Source organism: Cucurbitaria berberidis (assembly GCF_010015615.1).
Source record: "Cucurbitaria berberidis CBS 394.84 unplaced genomic scaffold K460scaffold_2, whole genome shotgun sequence".
Classification (NCBI taxonomy): domain Eukaryota; kingdom Fungi; phylum Ascomycota; class Dothideomycetes; order Pleosporales; family Cucurbitariaceae; genus Cucurbitaria; species Cucurbitaria berberidis.
The window spans coordinates 3,934,733-3,954,424 of record NW_024468936.1 but is presented as its reverse complement, the minus strand read 5'-3'; the positions used below and the strand labels follow the sequence as shown (position 1 = coordinate 3,954,424).

Genomic DNA, 19,692 nt, shown 5'->3' with positions numbered 1-19,692 from the left:
CCGCTCTAAGCCGAGTTCAGGTGTGGAAAGAGCTACATACGTAATTGGCGGCCTTACAATCAACATACATTCGAGCCTCATCCACATTCACTCGACGCTGCATTTGAAAACGGACATATATCATGGCAGACAACGATGTTGCCACACGGGCACCTGAGAGCGATGCGCAAGAAAAGCCTCAGGAGCCGGCGGAGCAGAGTCTCTTTCCTGGAGACACCAGAGCACAAGAGGGGCCGAGCATGGGTGTAAGCATATGACATTACCATTGCCTCCAACTACTACACACAAGGTGCCATGAACCGTAGTGACTATTCAGGAACACTGCACAACAGACCGGCCTGCCCCGTCCGGCGAGAAACCGACTGGCGACCTTACAAAACTAGGCGGTGTCGAATGCTACGTTGCGAAGCCCGCCGACTACCCACACTCACCCTCGAAGCTCCTGCTGCTACTCACTGGCGGAACGGGAGTCAAGTCCACCAATAACCAGCTGCAAGCCGACAGGTATGCCTCGGAAGGATACCTGGTCGTCATGCCAGACCAGTTTGACAACGACCCAGCACCCAACAGTGTTGATATGACGGAAATCTCTCAGCAAGCTTCATGGCTAGAATCAATCAAGCTGAGAACCGCTGAAGGCATCAAGTCATTCATGATCGACATGTGGCTTGCAAGACATACACCGGAAAAGGTGCTTCCAATACTACACAAGGTCACGGAGGGGGCCAAGGAGGAGTTTGCAGATGCTGTCGCCAATGGAGGTGGAATATACGGCGTAGGATACTGCTTTGGTGCCAAGTACATTCTCGTTCTGGCTGGCGAGCACCCGGATATCGTTGCTGGAGACCAGGCAGCACCCAAAGATGAGGAGCAAGGAACCATCAAGAATGAGCCTGTGCTCAAGGCTGGAGCTGTCGCACATCCAACAATGTTAACGAAGGAAGACCTGGCAGCCGTCAAGGCACCCATCTACTTTGCTGCCGTCGAAAACGACCCAATGCTGTCAGAGGAAGAAGTTCTGACGCCCGGTCGGAGAGCAATGGAGACTAACAAGGTTGAGCACGAAATCCAAGTTTTCTCGGGCGTACCACACGGATTTGCTGTCCTTGGGGACTATGACGACTCCAAGATCAAGCAGTCGCAAGCGCAGGCGTTCGGACAGATGTTAGGCTGGATCCAGAGCCATTAGCGATGAAGACTTTTTTTTATGTCTGAATAGCGTTGTCCATTCTCTACCCCCTTCTGGCTGAATCCTCATCGCATATTTCGACGAGCCACTCATGGGCAGCATATTCGGCGCCATGGTAAGTAGGATGCCGCATTCGATGTTATATGGTGTCAATCTATACGGCATTCTTTTGTTGGTGGATGAATCTATCAGTTCTTAGCAATCGCCACTTGCCGTGATCCATTGATTGGTTCCTTCACCTCACCTCACCTCACTTCTTGTTACATTCCAATTCGAAGAACTGTATTTCATAGTCCCACATTTTCCTTTACCAAGCGGCAATTATGGAATCCCATACATACATTGAAGTTACCACACGGCGATCCTTGAAGATTGAGTTGAGCGTTGAATCTTATGTCGGCAATTGCACACCGATGAACCATAGGCGGGAATGGCATGAGGCTGCGCAGGGTTTAATCGAAAATTAATCTGGTTTAATGGACCTATCCTTGCGTCGATATCAATACACCGAGCGCAACATGCTCGTGTGAACTAGTCGAAAGCCTGCATGAGTAGAATGACTTGTTTGAGCGACAAGAGGATGGAGATAAGAAATGGTTTCGCGAATGCGCACGCTCTACGAGTGTCTCTTGTGAACGAGCTGATCAGTCAACACCGCAATCCAATATGCGGTTCTTACCCATCCTCCTCCTCTACTTACACCATGGAGCTGCACTCAAAGTCGCAACATCCCTTGCCTGGATCGAGCACACGCCCCAACCCTACGCTATCAAAAATTTCTACAAAGGCTCCTCTTCAGCAACCCTAACATCCGGCGGCGTCGCCAACCTCGGAACCGACAAATCCTTTGACCTCGCCGCCAACGCCGAAACCCAAGGGCTAAAACAATACGCTAGCCATCGCAAAATTCGCCTCATATACATCGTTTGCGAAGTGGCGTATCGGATCGTGGCTGACCGTTCCAAAGGGATCAAATCGTTGGCGGATTTGAAGGGCAAGAAGATTGGTAGTATCAAGGGAACCAGTGCAGCTATCTTTGTGGAGAAGATGATGAGGAACGTCGGGGTGAAGGAAGGAGAATACACGGTTGTTAGTGGAAGGTAGGCTAACTTCATGAGTACTACCAGTCCATCTTGATTCCGTCTTGCTAACGTTCTGGTAGTAAGTTTCTTCCGTTTCTAAGCGAAGAAAACAAAAAAGCAGTCCTCGAAATGCTTAGTTATAATGGGGAAATGTTTCGAATAGAACAGCGGCATGTCTTCGTTATTCTAAAAATATTCTACTAACTGTAAATCTATTGTGTAGATGTGTGCATGAAGACGCCCTGCGCCTCGAACACCCTCCCTTCACAACTCAAGTCAGGCGCAATTGATGCGTTTGGCGTCTGGGAACCAGCCGTCGAACTTGGTGCTCAAACCCTCGGTCCAAACGCAGTTATCTTCCAGAATGCATCAATATATCGGGAAGTCTATGCTCTGTACTCCACTACAGAAGCACTCGACGACCCTAAGAGGAGAAAAGATATCGTTGAGTTCGTGCGCGCGCTCAATAAAACCTTAGATGTTTTCGCAAACGAGCCGAAGAAGGCCGGAGTATATGATTTTGTGGCAAAGGAGGTTGGCATGGATGCGTCTGTTGTAGAGGCTGTGTGGGATGATCACAAATGGAGTGGTCGATGGGATGACAAGGAGCTTCTTGACTTTCTCGTGGAAGAAGACACTTATTTGGCGCAAGTGGATAAGAGAACACCGGTACCGCGAAAGGAGTTGCAGAATTTTCTTGATACGAGTGTTCTGGACGAGCTGTGACAGGGAGCGCAGACGTGGGAAGTGCGATGAATGATGGGGTGAAGATACATTGCTTGTCAGAATGGGGTTACTTTCCTTGATGCTCAGATCACAGTACTGGTCTGATCTGAGCTAAAGTAAACTGCCATGTCCTCTCTGCTCTTCATCACCCATCTAGTGAGGATCGTAGAGGCGAATCTACATTTGAGATACAATTTCCAAATAGAGACAAAATGAGAGGGGAAACGGCTCTGTTGCCACGGGATGCCTCTTGACAGCAAAAAGAACGACGTGGGCCAGATTCGAACTGACGCTCCCGAAGGAACAAGATTTCTAGTCTTGCGCGATAACCACTCCGCCACCACGCCCAAAGATTGGGTTATTGAACAAATTGGTTGTTCGATACAAGAAATTTGAAATTTGATGTTTATATTCTGTGATCAAAAATTAAACGCTGATGGCTTCACAAGTGAGATATCGGGTGGAGACGATGCGGAAGTTCTACACACATCAAGTCATGGTAGCGCGGTTGAGATAAGTGGAGTTGTTTCAATCTATTGGGTGAAGGGGGTTAATGAGGGGTAACTTTATGGGTAAGCTTAGAGAAATGCACAAATTACTCCTCACGAACACTAATCATGTTTCGACACCCAGGCTAACAGACTTAAATTCTTTGTTCTTGTAAGTTTTTATTTTGCTGCGGTAAGGTGAGCGTACCGAGCACCTCCCAGGTGCTTCTTAAACTCTCAAGTACACATGTGGTAGAAAAAGAATGTCATTTCATGTCTCAGTTTATCTATCAAAGGCCGTCACGGGACGTAGTCTTCAAAGCTATGCGGCTTCATGCACCCAATTGCCCCGAAACATGAGAAATACGGGTGCCATGGCTATAAGTATCAGGCCGGCTTAGCGTGCATCCTAACTTTTGAAACGCATCCGTTCTTGATGACGCTGCCTCACTGACAAATGTGGGTCGTCAATGCCAAAATTGGTATGCAACCGCCGTCAGCAATACAGGTTACCTATAGGGCGACGTTGTATGTTGTTACAGCAGGATACGTTCGGTGCGCTCAGCTGCGCCTCCCAATGATACTCGACCGAGGGTTCCGGGACTAGATCGAGTTTCTTAAACGCTGTGTGCTAGTAGGAGCTTCTTCCTAGTAATCATCCTTATGCTCTCTCTTGACTGGCATAGTCACAAGTCTTGCCGTCGACGTTACCGTAGCTGTTGCAATCTAGGTTACCCTAGGTGGATGTAATGGGCAGGAGCCGGATGGCAAACTGAAAATCGACATGGGACAAGGACTGATATAGAGAGAGAGGGGAGAAAGAAGTACCTTGATAAAAGTGCAATGTCATCATGCAGTGATGATGACGAAACAGAAGTGACGTGAGGTGAAGTACAATAGCAGCCTTCTCATTGTTAAGTCGTGCAATCTTGAGGAGCACTTGCACCATGTTCAACCATGTCATATGCCACTTTGTTGTCCCTTTTAATGCTTCGCCAATGTATGTTCAAACAGTGTTTTACACGTCGTCAAGTAATGTACAGGGTATCGTCATGCTGGCCAGTAGCTGCAGTATTCTCAATTCTTTTTTGTTTCAGTCCTGCGATGACTTGGGCGATGCTGGGTGCTCGGTGAATCGATCGTCACCCTTGGGTTTGGAATGTGGGTGGAAGTGGGCGGATCGAGGCGTCGAGCTTCCGTCGTCCCAGAACTCGACGTCGCCTTCTGCACTCAGGGAGCCCTTCTTGATGAGATTGCCTTTTTCCCGCATTAAATCTTCGATAGTCACCGACTTGTCCGAAAATATCTGAGTGAATATAAGTTGATATAGATTTACTTGTTCTATCACGTTCTCGAACGCACCTTCAAATGGTCACTGATCAAGTGCCTGTTCTTGCAGTCCGGACATGAGATCAGGACGGTTCCATGATGGTAGCCCTGCTTGGATAGGCGATGCGAGGAGCGTGTCTTACAGGCGTTGCATGTGAATGTGAGCTCGTAGGAAGGGACTTGGTCTCGATCTAATCGCGATGTTGGGGCCTTGGTCGATGTGGGTGAGGCAGCGCTGGACTCGAAACGGGCCGTGGCAGGGAGGGGTGCTCGAGACGGGATAGGTGAACGGCGGATGGCAGTCGACGTTCGCGGCGGGTGGAAGAGGCGCGATGCGGACGCTGGAATGTGGTTTGCATGGAAGGTTTGTACAGCTCGAGGCGCAGCTGTTCGAGCAAAAGCGCGCAACAGAGTGGTTGAAGTGGGCATTGCGGTCCTGTGGTTCTGGAAGAAAAGGCAAGAAACAGTAGAATAGATGGGTCGGAGAACAAATATCACCTTGAACACCACGGCGAAGGAAGGTAAGAAGATGCAGCACACATAAGCCATCTTCACCGAGCGCCAAGCCATGACGCTGCTTGCGGCAAGAACCCCGGCTGGAACGGCGTTGCGAAGCCCGGCTTTCCCTTCCCTTCACCACAAACAGACTCGCATGGTTACGGCTACTGTTCTTCCACGTCTTTTACTTTCTCTGCTGTATCGGTACGCTCCGGCCCATCCTGACGACAAGACATTTGCTCCGTTGTCGGCCATATTCACGCCCTCGAGCACTTGAGCGACTCTACCGCGAAACCAAAGGAAGGAAGGACCTAAGGCAAGATGATCGCAGGAAGGGGTCGGCAGCGCATACGGCCACCACGCAGGGTATGTTGTAGCCTTTCACCTTCGCCTTTCGCCTTCGCCTTCACCTTCGCCTTCACCTTCACCATGCCTTTATGAAGACCTGTCACGATCACTGCTTCAAACTGCCTCCCACTACCTCTACGCCCTCTATACTAACCATGCGGCAAACGCAGGGCCTCCATGGCGACGAGATCGACTTTGAGAACACGTGGGCCACCATCGAGGCTGCCTTTCGAGAGATCCACACCAAGAACGCCTCGAAGCTATCCTATGAGGAGCTGTATCGCCACGCCTACCGCATCGTTTTGAAGAAGAAGGGCGAGAACCTATACAATAGGGTGCATGATTTCGAGCGGAACTGGCTGAGCAGCGAGGTCCGCGCATCCATCCAGCAGCTACTCTCGCCAAACCTCCTCGCGAATGCGCAAAGCGTAGGCGGGACAACTACTAACGAGCGCCGTGTGGCAGGCGAGAAGTTCATGAAGGGACTGAAGCAAGCATGGGGTGACCATCAAGTCTGCACGAGTATGTTGGCAGACGTGCTAATGTACATGGTAAGATCAGACCCTTGTCTGAACCGATCCTACCGTGAATAGTCATAGCTAACGAAGCCCGGATCCAGGATCGCGTCTATTGTGCAGACCATCGACGGCCCTCCATCTTCAACGCTGCCATGGTTCTGTTCCGCGACGAGATTCTCCACTCGCAGGTCTCCGAGGCCGACGCCCGCGCAATCCTTGGCCTCCTGAACCACATCATCCTCGACCAGATACAGATGGAACGTGACGGCGACGTCATTGACAAGCACCTCATCAAGTCTTGTGTATGGATGCTCGAAGGTCTACACGAGGACGAGATGGAGTCCGAAGAGCAGCGCCTGTACAACACTTCATTCGAGAAGGAGTTCCTCGACACCAGTAGGACTTTTTACCGGAATGAATCGGAGCTCCTATTGCGCGACTCCAATGCAGGTGCATATTGCAAGCACGCACGGCGGCGAATATACGAGGAAGATGAGCGCTGTAAACAGACGCTTCTGGAGAGCACCGGACCCAGGATTCAGAAGGTGGTTGAGGACGAGCTCATCAAGAACCGGATACATGAGCTGGTAGAGATGGACAGTGGAGTGCGCTTCATGATCGACAATGACAGGCTAGAGGAGCTAAATTTGATATATGATTTGAATAAGCGCGTAGACAATAAAAAGACGGAGGCTACGCGATCTATTCAGAAGCGAATCGTCGATATGGGCTCGGATATCAACAATGACGCCATCGCCGCATCCCAGGCACCCGCCGCTGTACCCGTAGCCGACTCCGCAGACAAGGGCAAAGGTGCCACGCAAGAGAAGAGCCTCAACCAACAGACGATCGCTGCGATCAAATGGGTAGAAGACGTGCTGTCCCTGAAAGACAAGTTCGACAAGATTTGGAGAGAATCGTTCGAATCGGATTCGCTGTTACAGCAGGCTCAGACGAGGAGTTTCGCCGAGTTCATCAACTCGCCCACCTTCCCACGATCCTCCGAGTACATCTCACTCTTCATCGACGAGAATATGAAGAAGGGCATCAAAGGCAAGACTGAAATGGAAATCGACGCCGTCTTAGAAAAAGCCATCATCCTCTTGCGGTATGTGCAAGATAAGGACCTTTTCGAGCGCTACTATAAGAAGCATCTCTGCCGGCGTTTGTTGATGAACAAGTCTATCAGCAACGAAGTCGAGAAGCAGATGATCTCAAAGATGAAGATTGAACTTGGAAACAACTTCACGTTGAAGCTGGAAGCCATGTTCAAAGATATGACTATCTCCGAGGAGCTCACGGCTGGCTTCAAGAAGCATGTTGAAGGGCTAGGCGAGAAAGATCCAAAGCGCATCGAACTAGCTATCAACGTCCTGACAAGTATGACATGGCCCCTCGAGACTATGGGCGGCGTTGCCGCCGACGAAGAGGACCAACGGCCAAGGTGCAATTTCCCCCCTATAGTGGAGAAGATTAAACGCGGCTTTGAAAAGTTCTACAGCGAGAAACATTCAGGACGACAACTCACCTGGCTTGCCAATATGGGCTCGGCGGACATCAAGGCCGTATTCCCAAAGGTACCACAGAAGGACGGGTCCTTCAAAGAGCGTCGACATGATCTCAACGTATCGACTTACGGAATGGTCATTCTACTGCTGTTTAATGAGCTGCGCACGAATCAACACCTGACATTTGAGGAAATCCAAGCTCAGACCAACATCCCACACAACGATCTAGTCAGGAACCTCCAGTCGCTCGCTGTAGCGCCAAAGACGCGCATCTTGATCAAAGAGCCCATGTCCAAGGATGTAAAGCCCACCGACAGGTTTTCTTTCAACGAAGGTTTCAATGGCAAGTTCGTTAAGATCAAGGTTGGTGTTGTCAGTAGCGGAAACAAAGTTGAGAGCGATCGCGAGCGACGAGAGACTGAGAAGAAGAACGATGATTCGCGACAGTTTTGTATCGAGGCCGCCATCGTAAGGATCATGAAGTATGTAGATGCCTATGATGGTACGCATGGTTAAAGCTAACAACGGAACAGGCAACGCAAAGAACTCTCCCACCAGCAACTGGTTATGGAGACACTTGGCCAATTGGCTGCACAGTTCAAGCCCGAGGTTAATATGATCAAGAAGCGTATCGAATCTCTTATTGAGCGTGAATACCTTGAACGTGTGGAGGGAGTCAAGGAGGGAGTCAAGGTGGATTCGTATAGGTATCTTGCCTGAAGGGGAGGCGTTGTTCATCCATCTACGGGCGTTTAGTGAGCATTGATTCAATATTTGGGTACATGTCCACCGCGAATGCATAGCATTGGCGTCAAGGGCCAGATCAGGCGTTATGAAGATTCCTGCATAGATATCCACCAGATTTCAGAATGAGCGCAATTTCGGCAAACTTCTAGCAGAGCACGGTTTCTCGAGACAAGCCTGTCGCCCTTGGAGCCACTATATAACTTTGTGGCAATCATTAATGCATAGAACGCATACTATTATAACAAAGACACCTTCTGAAACGACGAGTAGTCTAGCGACTATTGGAGTAGCTTGCCAAACCAGAACTCACTATCATGGAATGGGGAGTTCTTAAGACGGACGAGTGTGGAATGGTCGTGGGCACGGCCCCAATATCTGTGCATTGGCGCCTTGGCAATCTTTGACCCGCTAAAATTTCTTTGCACTCTTCGACAGATGTGATTGTATCAAGACAACTCAGCGATCAAGGACAATGGCGGTCGATAACTCCCTAGAGTCGCTTCTTGCGACGCTTACTTCTTCGATTCAATCCGCCACTGAAGCTCTACCCAACGATGATAATTTGCCACCAAAGGAAGGCATCTCATTACTGGATGCGAAGAACGAAATACTACTTTCGTATCTCCAGAACCTCGTGTTTCTTATTCTTTTGAAGCTTAGATCACGTTCTGGCTCGAATGGAGAGATCCAAGGGCAGCATCTTCATCCCCAGGACGAAGTGGTCCAGAAGCTCGTTGAGCTGCGGGTTTACCTAGAGAAGGGCGTTCGACCTCTTGAGAACCGCCTTAAGTACAGCATCGACAAAATCATCAGGACCGCGAACGATGCTACCCGGAGGACCACTCAAGCAACCTCGAAGCCAAAAGCCAGGAAGAGCAGGGTAGATGTAGGGTCTGAGTCAGATGTTAGCGATGCAGGGTCAGCGCAGACGGAAGAAGATGAAGATGAGATGTCTTTTGCGCCAAACAAAGCTGCCGTTTCACGGATGAAGTCAGAGGCCACAGAAGGGAGAGTCAAAGAGTCCGCGAATGATGGCATCTACAGACCACCCAAGATCACACCAATGGCCATGCCGACTGTCGAAACCCGAGAAGCGAGACGAGAGCGCAGACCTGGCAAATCAGCTACTCTGGATGAATTTATCGCAACCGAACTTTCGTCTGCCCCTATCGCTGAGCCGAGTATTGGAAGTACTATCACCCATGGTGGTCGCCATACGAAATCTGAAAAGGAGAGACGTGAGGAGAACGAGAGGAGAGAGTATGAAGAATCCAACTTTACGCGTCTGGCTCCGGAGAGCAAGAAGGATGAAGCCAAGAAGCGCGCGCGGCAACGAGAGGGCGGCTTTGGCGGAGAGGAATGGCGGAGCTTGGGTGCTGGTATAGACCGCATTGAAAGACTAACGCAGAAGAAGGGTGGGAAGCTAGGAACCTTGGAGAAGAGTAGGAAGCGGCCAATTGGCGACGGGCCCCGTGGATCTGGTTCGGCAGCAGGGGATGCCTTTGAAAAGCGGAGGAAGGTCGTGTCCAAGCACAGGAAATGAAGTGGTCCTTGACATCATAATTGTCTGCTGCACCCAACTTCAGAGTACGATGTAACGCCACGTAGGACAGGACAATTTCCACTACACCACTTTGACAATCTGGACATCGGGACGATATGTCACACTCTGTACCCGCAGCAGGGCGGCTACGCGTCCCCAGATTCAAGTCTTCCGGAGCACCACGCGGAACATTGCACCTTCTCAAGGCGCTATGTGTCGGTGTGTACTTTGGTGGTGTCGTCATCCAGATGTCCAAACAGTGTCGTCATTGCGAAAGCACATTTCTAGAAAGTAAACACAACAGAGCATTCAAAGTAGTCTTGCTATCTATGACTAGCAAGATGTGTTAAAAGCAAGAACTTTTCAAGATGCGAGTGACACTCTTAGTCTTAGACTAATCTCCGAAGCCATGTGTTGTTTCTATGCAAGTCATCATTTCGTCTCGCCTATGCAGCCAATTTCTAGCGGGGATGCACATCCACACCTCAAAAGACCGGCAATAGAAGCCCCTGCCTGCATGCCATAATTGACCTCAAAACTCGGTCCGTGGACACAACACACCCGACACATTACGAACTTGGTACTTGCATCCTGCATCTTGCCGCTCTATATCACAAATGCAGCATCCACTCGCTAGGCATCTCTCGTCTCGGGTAAAGTAAGTCTTCACCTGCATGTGGATCAGTGCTCTTCTAGAAACGCTTCAGAAGCCTTGTGCCACATGTCTATACCACCAAACCAGATAATCTTACGTATAAAGTTATTTGTATAGTACCAAACGAGACAATCAAGACATTCAATCAATGCGCACTTCTTCAAAGCATTCCTAACATGCCCAACTCTACACAAGGATCCTACACTGCCGTCGTCTATGAAATGAAAGGCGCTGGTACTGCGAACGGGAGGCAATCCCGTCTATTCCGTTTGTGGCGTCACGTCCCGCACATGACCAATAGCAATGTTGTAATGTTGGTGGGAGTGCCTTCTACCCCAACTGCGTTAATGATCATGCGCGCAGCGAGAGGCGCCGCTGCCGAACGATGATTTCTGGAACAACACTTGGTAGCTAAACTTATCCGGAATATATCACATGAGCTCGAAGGCGCTCTCAATGCATGAAAGCACTCTATTCGATCCTCCAATGGTGCCACCCGTCAGCTAGACTGATTGCTGACAGACGTCTCATTGCGCCCGCTATCGAGACCTTGCTAGGCTGGCTTGTGGAAGGTGCAAAGAGCCGTCAGACATGATTGATCGGTGACGGTTACGCAATATAAATTAGAGGGGTTTGGCCATTCCAAAGTGATCCTAGAGTCTATTGCCCGGTGCTTCAACTATTATCCCACCCCTTATCTCGGTGGACCTTACTCTTGATCTACTATCTCCAAGCTTTTATTTCCTTATCGAGAGTTTGGGAACTTACAACGCTTTTAATGTCGGATCTATGGAGGGTAGTCGACCTCGGCTGTTTTAATTCCCTGACCTCAGTTAGTTGTGTTCTTGCTATCTTATCACGTTTGTTCAATATCGGAGTTGATGTTACGCTGTTTCGGGATCTGCGTTTCTTTTTGCGTGCTGCGCGCTGCAGATGTTCTACTCATCTGATAAAGACGAAGGCGTAGTACAGAAGTAGTGAGGTAGTGATATTACGAAGGTAGTTTGAGTCTACGCACGATTTTTGATCGTACATTTACCAAAGTATTACAGAATTTGTAGCCATTATCTACCTCAGCGTGGCAATCACATCGCAGCCTAGTACACAGGACAACTCTGCATCGCAACCTTTTCGTGTGAACGATTTGATGTGAACCGCACAAGATCACACTCTGTGGTGCTTCGTCACAGATAGAGAGTAACTCGCGTCTCAATCTCGGTCAACAGAACATCTCAGCATCCAATCCCATAACGGTACGCTGGTCGCGTGCCCAATTCCCCAAGACTCATGGTGGTGTGCCTTGGTCCAGATGAGCAATAGTGATCTGGCTCCGACCTTTCGATCATTCCCTCATGATATTCGCAGCAGTTCGACTTATCCTTCACGGGCCCAACATGGGCCCAGGCAGATCTACGAAGATGGGAATCTTCTACGTTCAGCCAGTAGCTCCTCTCGCAGTTGACGATGGAGATCACAATGCGTCAGTGATCTTCAATTCTGCAAAATGGGGGGGCCTACTCTGTTCTTCAGAGAGTGGACAAAGGTGTCGCTTGTGTGCTACATGCTGCAAAGCAGTAGTTATGGTTGTACCGTATTCTCGCTAGGGGGACAACTATGTTATCGATGCATATGTTGCTTGCTGCAGTGGTATCTCCAAATACAAATTTTGCCCATGCTGAGATCCTTTCAGACCTCGAACTTTAGACCTGCTGTTCTGAGCCACATTTGTCGTTTCCCCTCGGCTTCCCGGATTATCTCGGCAGAAAGGCGAAGACTCGGGGCTAGATGGGCGTAGCGTTCCATTTCGAGAACAACGTTGTTGATGATATCATCCATTGTGGCGGGCGGAGGAAGTAGCTGAGAGAGGGAAGGAGTCATGGTTGCGCCCATGATGAGAAGAGTCTGTGAAATAATACTGTATGCATTAGCACATCGGCCAAGCCCGAGTGTAATATTGACTTACGAAAGAGCACCTTGAAACAGATACGGAAGGTGTCCAGCATGGTGCGCGGTAATATACTCCAGTTGACGAACGCAAGCCTCCAGACACTTGTGACAATTATCCTGTACGCTCGAATCCATCGCCAGGCTTTCATCTTGAAGGACAAGAAGTACGTAGGGTCGGAAGATGATGGTACGGCACGCGAAATACCGCAATCTCAGAACAGTCTGCACAGGGTTTTGCAGGGGAACTCTATCGAGTGGAAACTGCATTGCTGGCGGTAGTCCTGCATACCATTGGTTCAGTTGGTAGTCCAGTTCGACCACAAGTGGATCAAGCTGGGCAATTGAAGTAGCAGCAGGCCCCTTGGAATACGGCGTTGTTCGAATGTACAGCATGGAGCTTACGCGATTAAGGAGTCTTCGAAGGGCGATCTCTGCAAGGAAGTACCATAGCTCATCTCGACCAACTGCTTCTGTTCCCAGATCTTCAAACCCTGTTGGCAAAGAAAAGCCCTCCTCGAATTGAGCAATTCCGGAATGGGGGAGATCAAGCTCCGCTAAAAGATCGCTCTCAATCATTACCGCGTTCCAATACACTCTCTTGCCCAACTCCTCTTCTGCTGGAGATACTCTTCCGGGAGCGCTCAAAAGAAGTTGCAGCTTCATGCTCGCGCCGGATAATACGTTCCAGGCTTCGACGGGACGAACAAGGTAAACCAAGTATGCGGCGGCTAGAATCTGGCACTGGGCCGCGACCATGTTATTCCGTGTCATAACACTTGGGAGAAGACCCCATGCTGCAGCAAAATATGCCAATCCAGCTGGATCCTTTTCTGAATTTTGCTGCGTAATGCTTCCGGTACTCCCAGCATGACCAAGGGCGAGGACCAGCAGGACAATGCAGCTCTCAGGTCCATCCCGGAATCCGTGACTCAGCGCGGTCTGGTAGTGGCCGCTCCAGGTATAAGGATTTACGCACGCGTAGAAGACATTCACTCTCTCGAAATAGGCTTGCACGTACGCTCCCGTGTTGGATAGGTCCAGCCCCCTAGACGTGCCAAGGCTGACTGGATCCCGGGTCATTTCGAGCTGGAGCAGGATTTTGGGATCGTAAGGACGTGATACGAGCTCGCGAATCATGGGTGATGACAGCAAGTTCAAAGCCGCCGTATTGTGTGTCTTGGGCATGGTCGATATGTTGGAGGGATGGTTGGACCATGTCCCGATGCCGTTGATCGGCTGGACCATGCCCAGATGGGACATATTGCCGGTGCTACGGGCCAGAAAGTCGTCGCTCGTGGAGTTGCTCGCAGCGGGCGAATGTGAAGATAGTGAGAAGCCATTCGTGAGACCCGTCTGCAGCAGGCCTTCGATGCGGTTCAAATGCTCCAGGATGAGCTTGTCGCCGGCGTCCAGCTTGATGCCTGGTTCTCGATAGATGCATTCTGCATTCAACTCTGTGCAAAGCCGGCACTTTGGCCGTGAGCCATCGCAACGGGATTTCCGTGACCGACAAATCTCGCACTGTGACGGGTCAGCACCTGCACCCTGCCTGGCACGTCTCGAAGAAGGACTGGCCGTACCGCAATGGTCGCGCGCCGGCGTGGATAATCGATTGTGTCAGTACTCGGGCGCTTTTTGGCATTCAGCTGCGGCTCTGTGCTGGTGCCGTTGGAGCCATTGCTCGTAGGAGCCATGCCATTGGTCTGGGCGGGTGGCGTGTCACTTGACGTCTCACGATCTGTGCCGGACGACTGAGACATGTTGCGGGCCCGCTTCTTGAAGGGATTGCTCAACGCACCGCTTCCCTGGTAGAGGCCATTGGAAGACTCGAGGAGATGGGGAGACGTGAGGGCGGATTTGAGCAGGAAATGGTTCGCGTCCGGTAGAGTGGAAAGAGACAGGCAGAAGGAGTCTCGCGGGAAATGTCCATTGGTGGTTGCTGCTGACACGGGACTAACTTCTGGAGACGGCGTAATTCCCGCCATGATTGGTGGCTTGCGAGGTGACAGGCCGGGGCAAGCTGCACAATGGCTCTGCGGCGTGCAGCCACGATGTCGAGACCAAGTCCTAGATGCAAAGCCGGCAAGACGCAGCAGACCGGGGAGACGACACGACGAGAAGACGACCAGAGGACTAGACGACCAGACGACCAGACGAAAAGGCTGGCAGGCAGGAGGCTAGCGATGGATATATCAACCCCCAAGTCTCGCCTCTCTTGGCTCCACGAGACAGGCAAACCGCCTTTTGCGAGCGGAATCGATGCAAATGCGGGGAAATGGGTCCTGGCAGGGGTCTTCAGTGGACGGCCGTAAAAGACACCAGGGTTTCGACTCGACTCCACAAGGTCTTCGCCTAGTCAAGAACAAATTGCCTCCAATCCTACCAAGGGAACACCTGGCAGAAGCACACACAAGACATGCATCCGCCACAGCCATGAGCAAGTGCGTAGGACGCCTACACGCCAAACAGTCTGCCTATACGCCATGCCACACGTCCGTCTGCCATGCAACCCAGAAGGGCATAACAGGCTAAACCAACAGCGGACCACCGACTGACAGCATAATGCGACGCGCCAGTTCCTAGTTACGAATGGTCCAATCGGTCAGCAAACGGGCGGCAGCGAACCTGCAGCAAGAACATCTCCAGCTGATCATCTCCGCTACAGTTTGTGCGCCAGCAGCCTTCATATATTGCTGTATTGCTGCCAAGCCACACTTCTGATAGGCTGAAATAGCTTCCATGCCGCATCTAATATCAGATCGCTGCCCAAGTCCGATGACGGTTCTACCTTGTCAGAGAAGCCGTCGAAGCCGTCGCGGCCGCAGAAGCCGCAGAAGGTTCGGGGAGCCCTACGTAGTCGAAGAAGGGTTCTAGAAGCAGAAGCAGTTTTTCCGAGAGTAGATAGACCCTTAGATCTGCACGTCAACCGGCTCCAGTCATGCGCCACACGAACAGGGTTGGCGTTTGTTGTTTCCACCAAGATTGCTTCTTACGCCTGCTGTGACCCGGTGGCTACATTTTGAACTACGAATGACCAGACTTGTGAACATGGCCACCGTTCTACTACCCCCTCTCGTGTCGGACCTTTAACCGGTGGGTTTTTGGTGTCTCATCGGCGCTCTCTATCGTTGTTAGCGGGGTGTAAGCTGCCGTTTCCAACACTGGCTCGGTCAACTGGAATAAATGCTCGTGCCTCTCCTCTGCTTGCACTACACGACACCTCGTCATGCGGTTGAGACGCTATGCAGCGGCAATAAGAGTTTGACTCTGAGATGCGCACTCGTGATTTGCAATGGTATAGGGAACTATCATAGTTATTCAAACCCACCAATCCGGGACAAGTATATGTAGACCATCTTGGTATGGGAAGTTACATATTCCCTAACCTAAACTGCCACTGCAATACTGACGCTTGTCCCATAGAAGCAAGCACGGAGTTGCTAGAGATGGAATGAAGACCGATCCCAACTTTCAAGCCTTTGATAAAGTAAAAGAGGGTCTGTTAATTGTCAAATACATGTATACGCCAGCAAACTTCATGGTACTGGCATATATACGACCGCGTGCTTTCCTTTTGTTTACCCTATGACGTCGCTTCTGGTTTGACTCGCAAACAAACCAGTCCATGCAGGTCCCACCGCCGTTGTTGCAAGCACACGGTAAGTTGTCTCCAGACAAGCATTTCGAGCCACGCCAAGTCATCACTCTGCTCGTATTGGGCATCAAATGAAGGCCGAAGCACTGGACGCACTTGCGAACGAAACCATGCGACCTCAAGCACTAGAGGCTGCAGCAACGCCAAACCCCGATGAAGCAACAGCTGAAGCAACGCCACAGGCAGTAGGCGTCTCAGTAGACAAGGAACAGGTAAATGATCCCAACCACTATTCGCCCTTTTTTTACTTAGCTCGCTCAGTCCCATGATGTCGACAAGCCCCACAACACATCAACGAAGCCCTCGACGCCTTTCGGAGAACGAACAGAAGGCACCGAATCCGCAGCCAAATTGGTCGAAGAAGTGGCCCGTGGAATGAAGATAGCCGTCAATGAAGCCTTCACATGGGTTGAAAAGAAGACAGACGAGTTGAGCGCAGAGCAGGACAGCACTGGGCCTTACACGTCGCCGGCGACCTGTGCACCTTCAGATCTCGACGTAATCGCGAGTGGCATTCTGCCTGCTATGCCTACACAGACGCAGTCCCGAGGAAAATGAGAATGGAGCTAGTGAATAGAAACATGCGATGCGAGAGGCAGGACAGATGGGGGCATGGAACTAGCATGAGCTGGGGAGGCTTTTCTACGGTGATTCGGATCCTACCATAACCCGGCGAGGCTATAGTGACAAGGCGTGCTACCAGAAGAGCAACCAAGTAGAGTAGAGCATGCATGTGTAGCCTCGTCAAATATATTTAAAAACAACCAAGGAAAGTTCCGAATGTGATGTGAGCTCAGAGCTGAGCGGACCCGCAGGTCGAGTGGGGAACTACCCCAATCCGGCGAGAGCCTCGGTAGCCAAGGCATGTTCACTACTACCTACTAATCACTGATCATCGTTCACTTCTGCTACAACAAAGAAACTATTGCTGGATTACAGTCTTAGATTTACACAAACTGTTTCACGGCTCATCGGCGATCATGGCAACCACAACCTCAACAAACAACCCTCTTCTCCTTGCAGCAGCCGTCGCACATGGTGTGCTGGCTTTGGGGCATACGGTATGAAGACACATCTACGAGCCCACCAATATCCCTAACGCACTAGCACTTGATAAAATGCTCATCGTAACTGCAGACAAAGGGGCTTGATCAATTCAAGCATCCCTCTCTGAACACCCTGCCTACCGCACTCCGCGGCGCCGTCAAAGCAGGATGGTATGAAGGCAGTGGCTTCTTTCTCATTATGGGTATGCTACTCCCAAGGCACTTTAACATATCTTCTCGCCCATCACTGTGGAGGATTAGTAACAAAGACTAGGCATTCTCAACTTCCGGTGGTACAAAACCGGTATTAGTGACGTATATGACAAAAGTATCGCCGGTATCCTCGTAAGCCTTCTCGTGGCGGCGGGCGCTGCGTACTACAGGAGTGGGGATAAACCTACTGCAACGACGCTGGCTGTTGTAGCCATTTTGCAGGGATTGGGAGTAAGGCATGGTTCGTATTCGAGACTTCTGAATTAGAAGTCGCGTCGTCGCTGATAGTTTTTGGGAGTAGCTTTCGTTGGTTGATTCGGGCTAGAAGTGTGTGTGGAATAGGGGAGGAAGAGTGGCCAGTCACGTTTCACGGTCAGATTGCTTCACCTGTATCGTTTACTGGTATTTCACCTAAGATGCGTGGATATTGAGGTTGAAAGCAAGACAAGCTCCATTTGTATCCTAGCAGACGCAGAGTATTGCTTTTTTGAAAAAGCCATACGTGAGACTTTCACGCACATCCATTGGAGACTGTGGGTATCAAACACCGTGAAGAAGATGCTGTCTATACAGAAACCTAGGGTCGAGCAAATCAAGTTGGACTGCTACCTAGATCGTGGAAGCCAGTCACTACTTCGCGCCTCCTGAACAATGCACTGAGCGTCTTGAGAGTTCAGTCATGGTGCAGTCATAAGATAACTCTTCGTCATAGTTATGCAAATATCTTCGCCTACTCATGTAGGTCGTGATCTTTCTTCTGGATGTCGACTGGGACAACTCTCTTGCCGCTGCCGAGCAAGCGCTTCAGTCGAGCAATGTAGTAGTCCTCAATGCTCTTGCTAGGATTGGTAACAAACTCGTCGCGGGCCAACTGCTCGAGGCGCATGCAGGCGCGGTCAACACTCTCCTCTACCTCTTCGGCCCAGTTGCTTTTCTCTGTGACACCGTCATCGCTTTTCATACTGTTGCGGCTGTTCAAGCTCTCCTTGTCAATGTCCGTCCTGGTCAATGACGATGACGAGGCGTTCTCTACAAGCGTAGAGGCGAAGCGAGGGGTAGGGGCCTTTGTAGGCAGGTCCTTGGAGGTGAAGGACAGGTACTCTTCGATACGTGGATTGACCGTGGGAGAACCTAGAGCGATAGGAACTGAGCCTTCGCCCATACGAGGGGCGAGGGGGGCAAGGGACATACTACCATGTCCAGGACCATGCTTGTCCTTACCGCCATCACTCAGCATCTCGCCAATGCTAGCCATATCACACTCCTCATCTTCAGTAATGGAGGGCTCTTTTGAGCGACTGCTGGAAGTCACGTCTGGGTCGCGATGAGGGAACTTGCGGTGGTCGATCTTCAATCTGGCGAGTCTATCGCCGATCACGCTGAAGCCGCGACTACGAGTCTGGTACCGGTACACGGAAGGATCTGGAGAGAGTATCTCGGGCGTGTTGATGGGCGGCGATGGATACATGGCCTCCTCGGCTGACTCGTTGAGCGACTCTTGAATAGGCCCGAGGATTTTTGCGACAGCAGCGAAGTCCATTAGCGGGGGAGGGTCGATGACCTGGTTTTCGAGAGTCTCAGTGGCCGGGGTCGGATTTGGCACGGATGGGGCGCCCGAGGCCGAGTATTGAGAACCTAGCGACGTGATCTTGGTTATCGTGGTAGCCATTGTTGTAGCTGAAGTGCGGTTGTTAGCTTCTGCACAACGAGTCTGGTGAATATTGTGCGTCGATGGAGTGGATAGATGTACTTGTGCTATAGAAGAAGAAATACCGGTTTGCTGGATCTGCGTCACCGGTGGTGTAGGCGTTACTGGGAGTGAAGGAATAAGCAGCTGAGGCCGAAGATTGCTGGCGGTTGAGGTTTAAGTCGACAGCGGGCGCGCGATGGTGTTGATTGAATGTGGGCAGGCAGGCGGGCGCGGGGTGTGTGAAGGTACCTAGGTAAAAGGTAAAGCGGTATGTGCGCCTGCCCAAAGTTAGAGAGCGTGGAAGCAGCGAACCATGGCGAGACATGTGGGCATACAGCAAGTGAAAGTGATAGCCGGGAATCGGGAGCAACCCGAACATAAGCAAAGGGGTAATGACACAAACCGTTTGCGGTGTGAAAGAAGCAAGTGAAGAAGCAATTCAAAAAAATATAACCGCCGCGATTGAAACCACAACTTCGGTCAACAAGTCCGAAAGACTAGGTTGTAAGA

The 19,692-nt window shown here is 50.7% G+C and overlaps 9 protein-coding genes and 1 non-coding gene across 10 annotated transcripts; 6 read left to right on the top strand and 4 right to left on the bottom strand.

Moving 5' to 3' along the window:
- The first annotated feature begins 55 nt into the window (after positions 1–55).
- On the top strand, positions 56–1,197 carry K460DRAFT_364374 (alpha/beta-hydrolase). Its single transcript, XM_040932999.1, has 2 exons — positions 56–245; positions 317–1,197. The coding sequence occupies exons 1-2, from the start codon at positions 123–125 to the stop codon at positions 1,187–1,189; spliced, it is 996 nt and encodes a 331-aa protein (XP_040790957.1). The 5' UTR covers positions 56–122; the 3' UTR covers positions 1,190–1,197.
- Positions 1,198–1,846: 649 nt separating this feature from the next.
- Positions 1,847–3,087, top strand: K460DRAFT_427476 (periplasmic binding protein-like II). The gene is made up of 2 exons (XM_040938272.1): positions 1,847–2,282; positions 2,495–3,087. Exons 1-2 carry the CDS (start codon positions 1,856–1,858, stop codon positions 2,995–2,997), a joined length of 930 nt encoding a protein of 309 aa, XP_040790956.1. The 5' UTR covers positions 1,847–1,855; the 3' UTR covers positions 2,998–3,087.
- Positions 3,088–3,263: 176 nt separating this feature from the next.
- K460DRAFT_t21 lies at positions 3,264–3,344 on the bottom strand. The gene has a single exon. It is a non-coding gene; the product is annotated as a tRNA-Ser (tRNA).
- A 1,234-nt stretch (positions 3,345–4,578) lies between these two features.
- Positions 4,579–5,243, bottom strand: K460DRAFT_277238 (DNL zinc finger domain-containing protein; the record flags this gene model as incomplete). The annotated part of the gene is made up of 2 exons (XM_040928171.1): positions 4,579–4,791; positions 4,848–5,243. 2 exons carry the CDS (start codon positions 5,241–5,243, stop codon positions 4,579–4,581), a joined length of 609 nt encoding a protein of 202 aa, XP_040790955.1.
- Positions 5,244–5,431: 188 nt separating this feature from the next.
- Positions 5,432–8,652, top strand: K460DRAFT_364370 (Cullin-domain-containing protein). The gene is made up of 4 exons (XM_040932998.1): positions 5,432–5,678; positions 5,831–6,211; positions 6,280–8,168; positions 8,220–8,652. Exons 1-4 carry the CDS (start codon positions 5,634–5,636, stop codon positions 8,404–8,406), a joined length of 2,502 nt encoding a protein of 833 aa, XP_040790954.1. The 5' UTR covers positions 5,432–5,633; the 3' UTR covers positions 8,407–8,652.
- A 253-nt stretch (positions 8,653–8,905) lies between these two features.
- On the top strand, positions 8,906–9,976 carry K460DRAFT_278950 (uncharacterized protein; the record flags this gene model as incomplete). Its single annotated transcript, XM_040928293.1, has 1 exon — positions 8,906–9,976. One exon carries the CDS (start codon positions 8,906–8,908, stop codon positions 9,974–9,976), a length of 1,071 nt encoding a protein of 356 aa, XP_040790953.1.
- A 2,341-nt stretch (positions 9,977–12,317) lies between these two features.
- Positions 12,318–14,563, bottom strand: K460DRAFT_280974 (uncharacterized protein; the record flags this gene model as incomplete). The annotated part of the gene is made up of 3 exons (XM_040928454.1): positions 12,318–12,546; positions 12,595–14,099; positions 14,159–14,563. The coding sequence occupies 3 exons, from the start codon at positions 14,561–14,563 to the stop codon at positions 12,318–12,320; spliced, it is 2,139 nt and encodes a 712-aa protein (XP_040790952.1).
- Positions 14,564–16,336: 1,773 nt separating this feature from the next.
- On the top strand, positions 16,337–16,965 carry K460DRAFT_364365 (uncharacterized protein). Its single transcript, XM_040932997.1, has 2 exons — positions 16,337–16,445; positions 16,495–16,965. The coding sequence occupies exons 1-2, from the start codon at positions 16,344–16,346 to the stop codon at positions 16,789–16,791; spliced, it is 399 nt and encodes a 132-aa protein (XP_040790951.1). The 5' UTR covers positions 16,337–16,343; the 3' UTR covers positions 16,792–16,965.
- Positions 16,966–17,130: 165 nt separating this feature from the next.
- K460DRAFT_364364 (uncharacterized protein) lies at positions 17,131–17,896 on the top strand. Its single transcript, XM_040932996.1, has 4 exons — positions 17,131–17,294; positions 17,371–17,482; positions 17,554–17,733; positions 17,794–17,896. Exons 1-4 carry the CDS (start codon positions 17,214–17,216, stop codon positions 17,805–17,807), a joined length of 387 nt encoding a protein of 128 aa, XP_040790950.1. The 5' UTR covers positions 17,131–17,213; the 3' UTR covers positions 17,808–17,896.
- An 81-nt stretch (positions 17,897–17,977) lies between these two features.
- K460DRAFT_73032 (uncharacterized protein) lies at positions 17,978–19,685 on the bottom strand. The gene is made up of 4 exons (XM_040938652.1): positions 19,518–19,685; positions 19,243–19,460; positions 18,684–19,169; positions 17,978–18,623 (listed from the first exon to the last, which is right to left on the bottom strand). Exons 1-4 carry the CDS (start codon positions 19,559–19,561, stop codon positions 18,223–18,225), a joined length of 1,149 nt encoding a protein of 382 aa, XP_040790949.1. The 5' UTR covers positions 19,562–19,685; the 3' UTR covers positions 17,978–18,222.
- Positions 19,686–19,692: the final 7 nt, after the last annotated feature.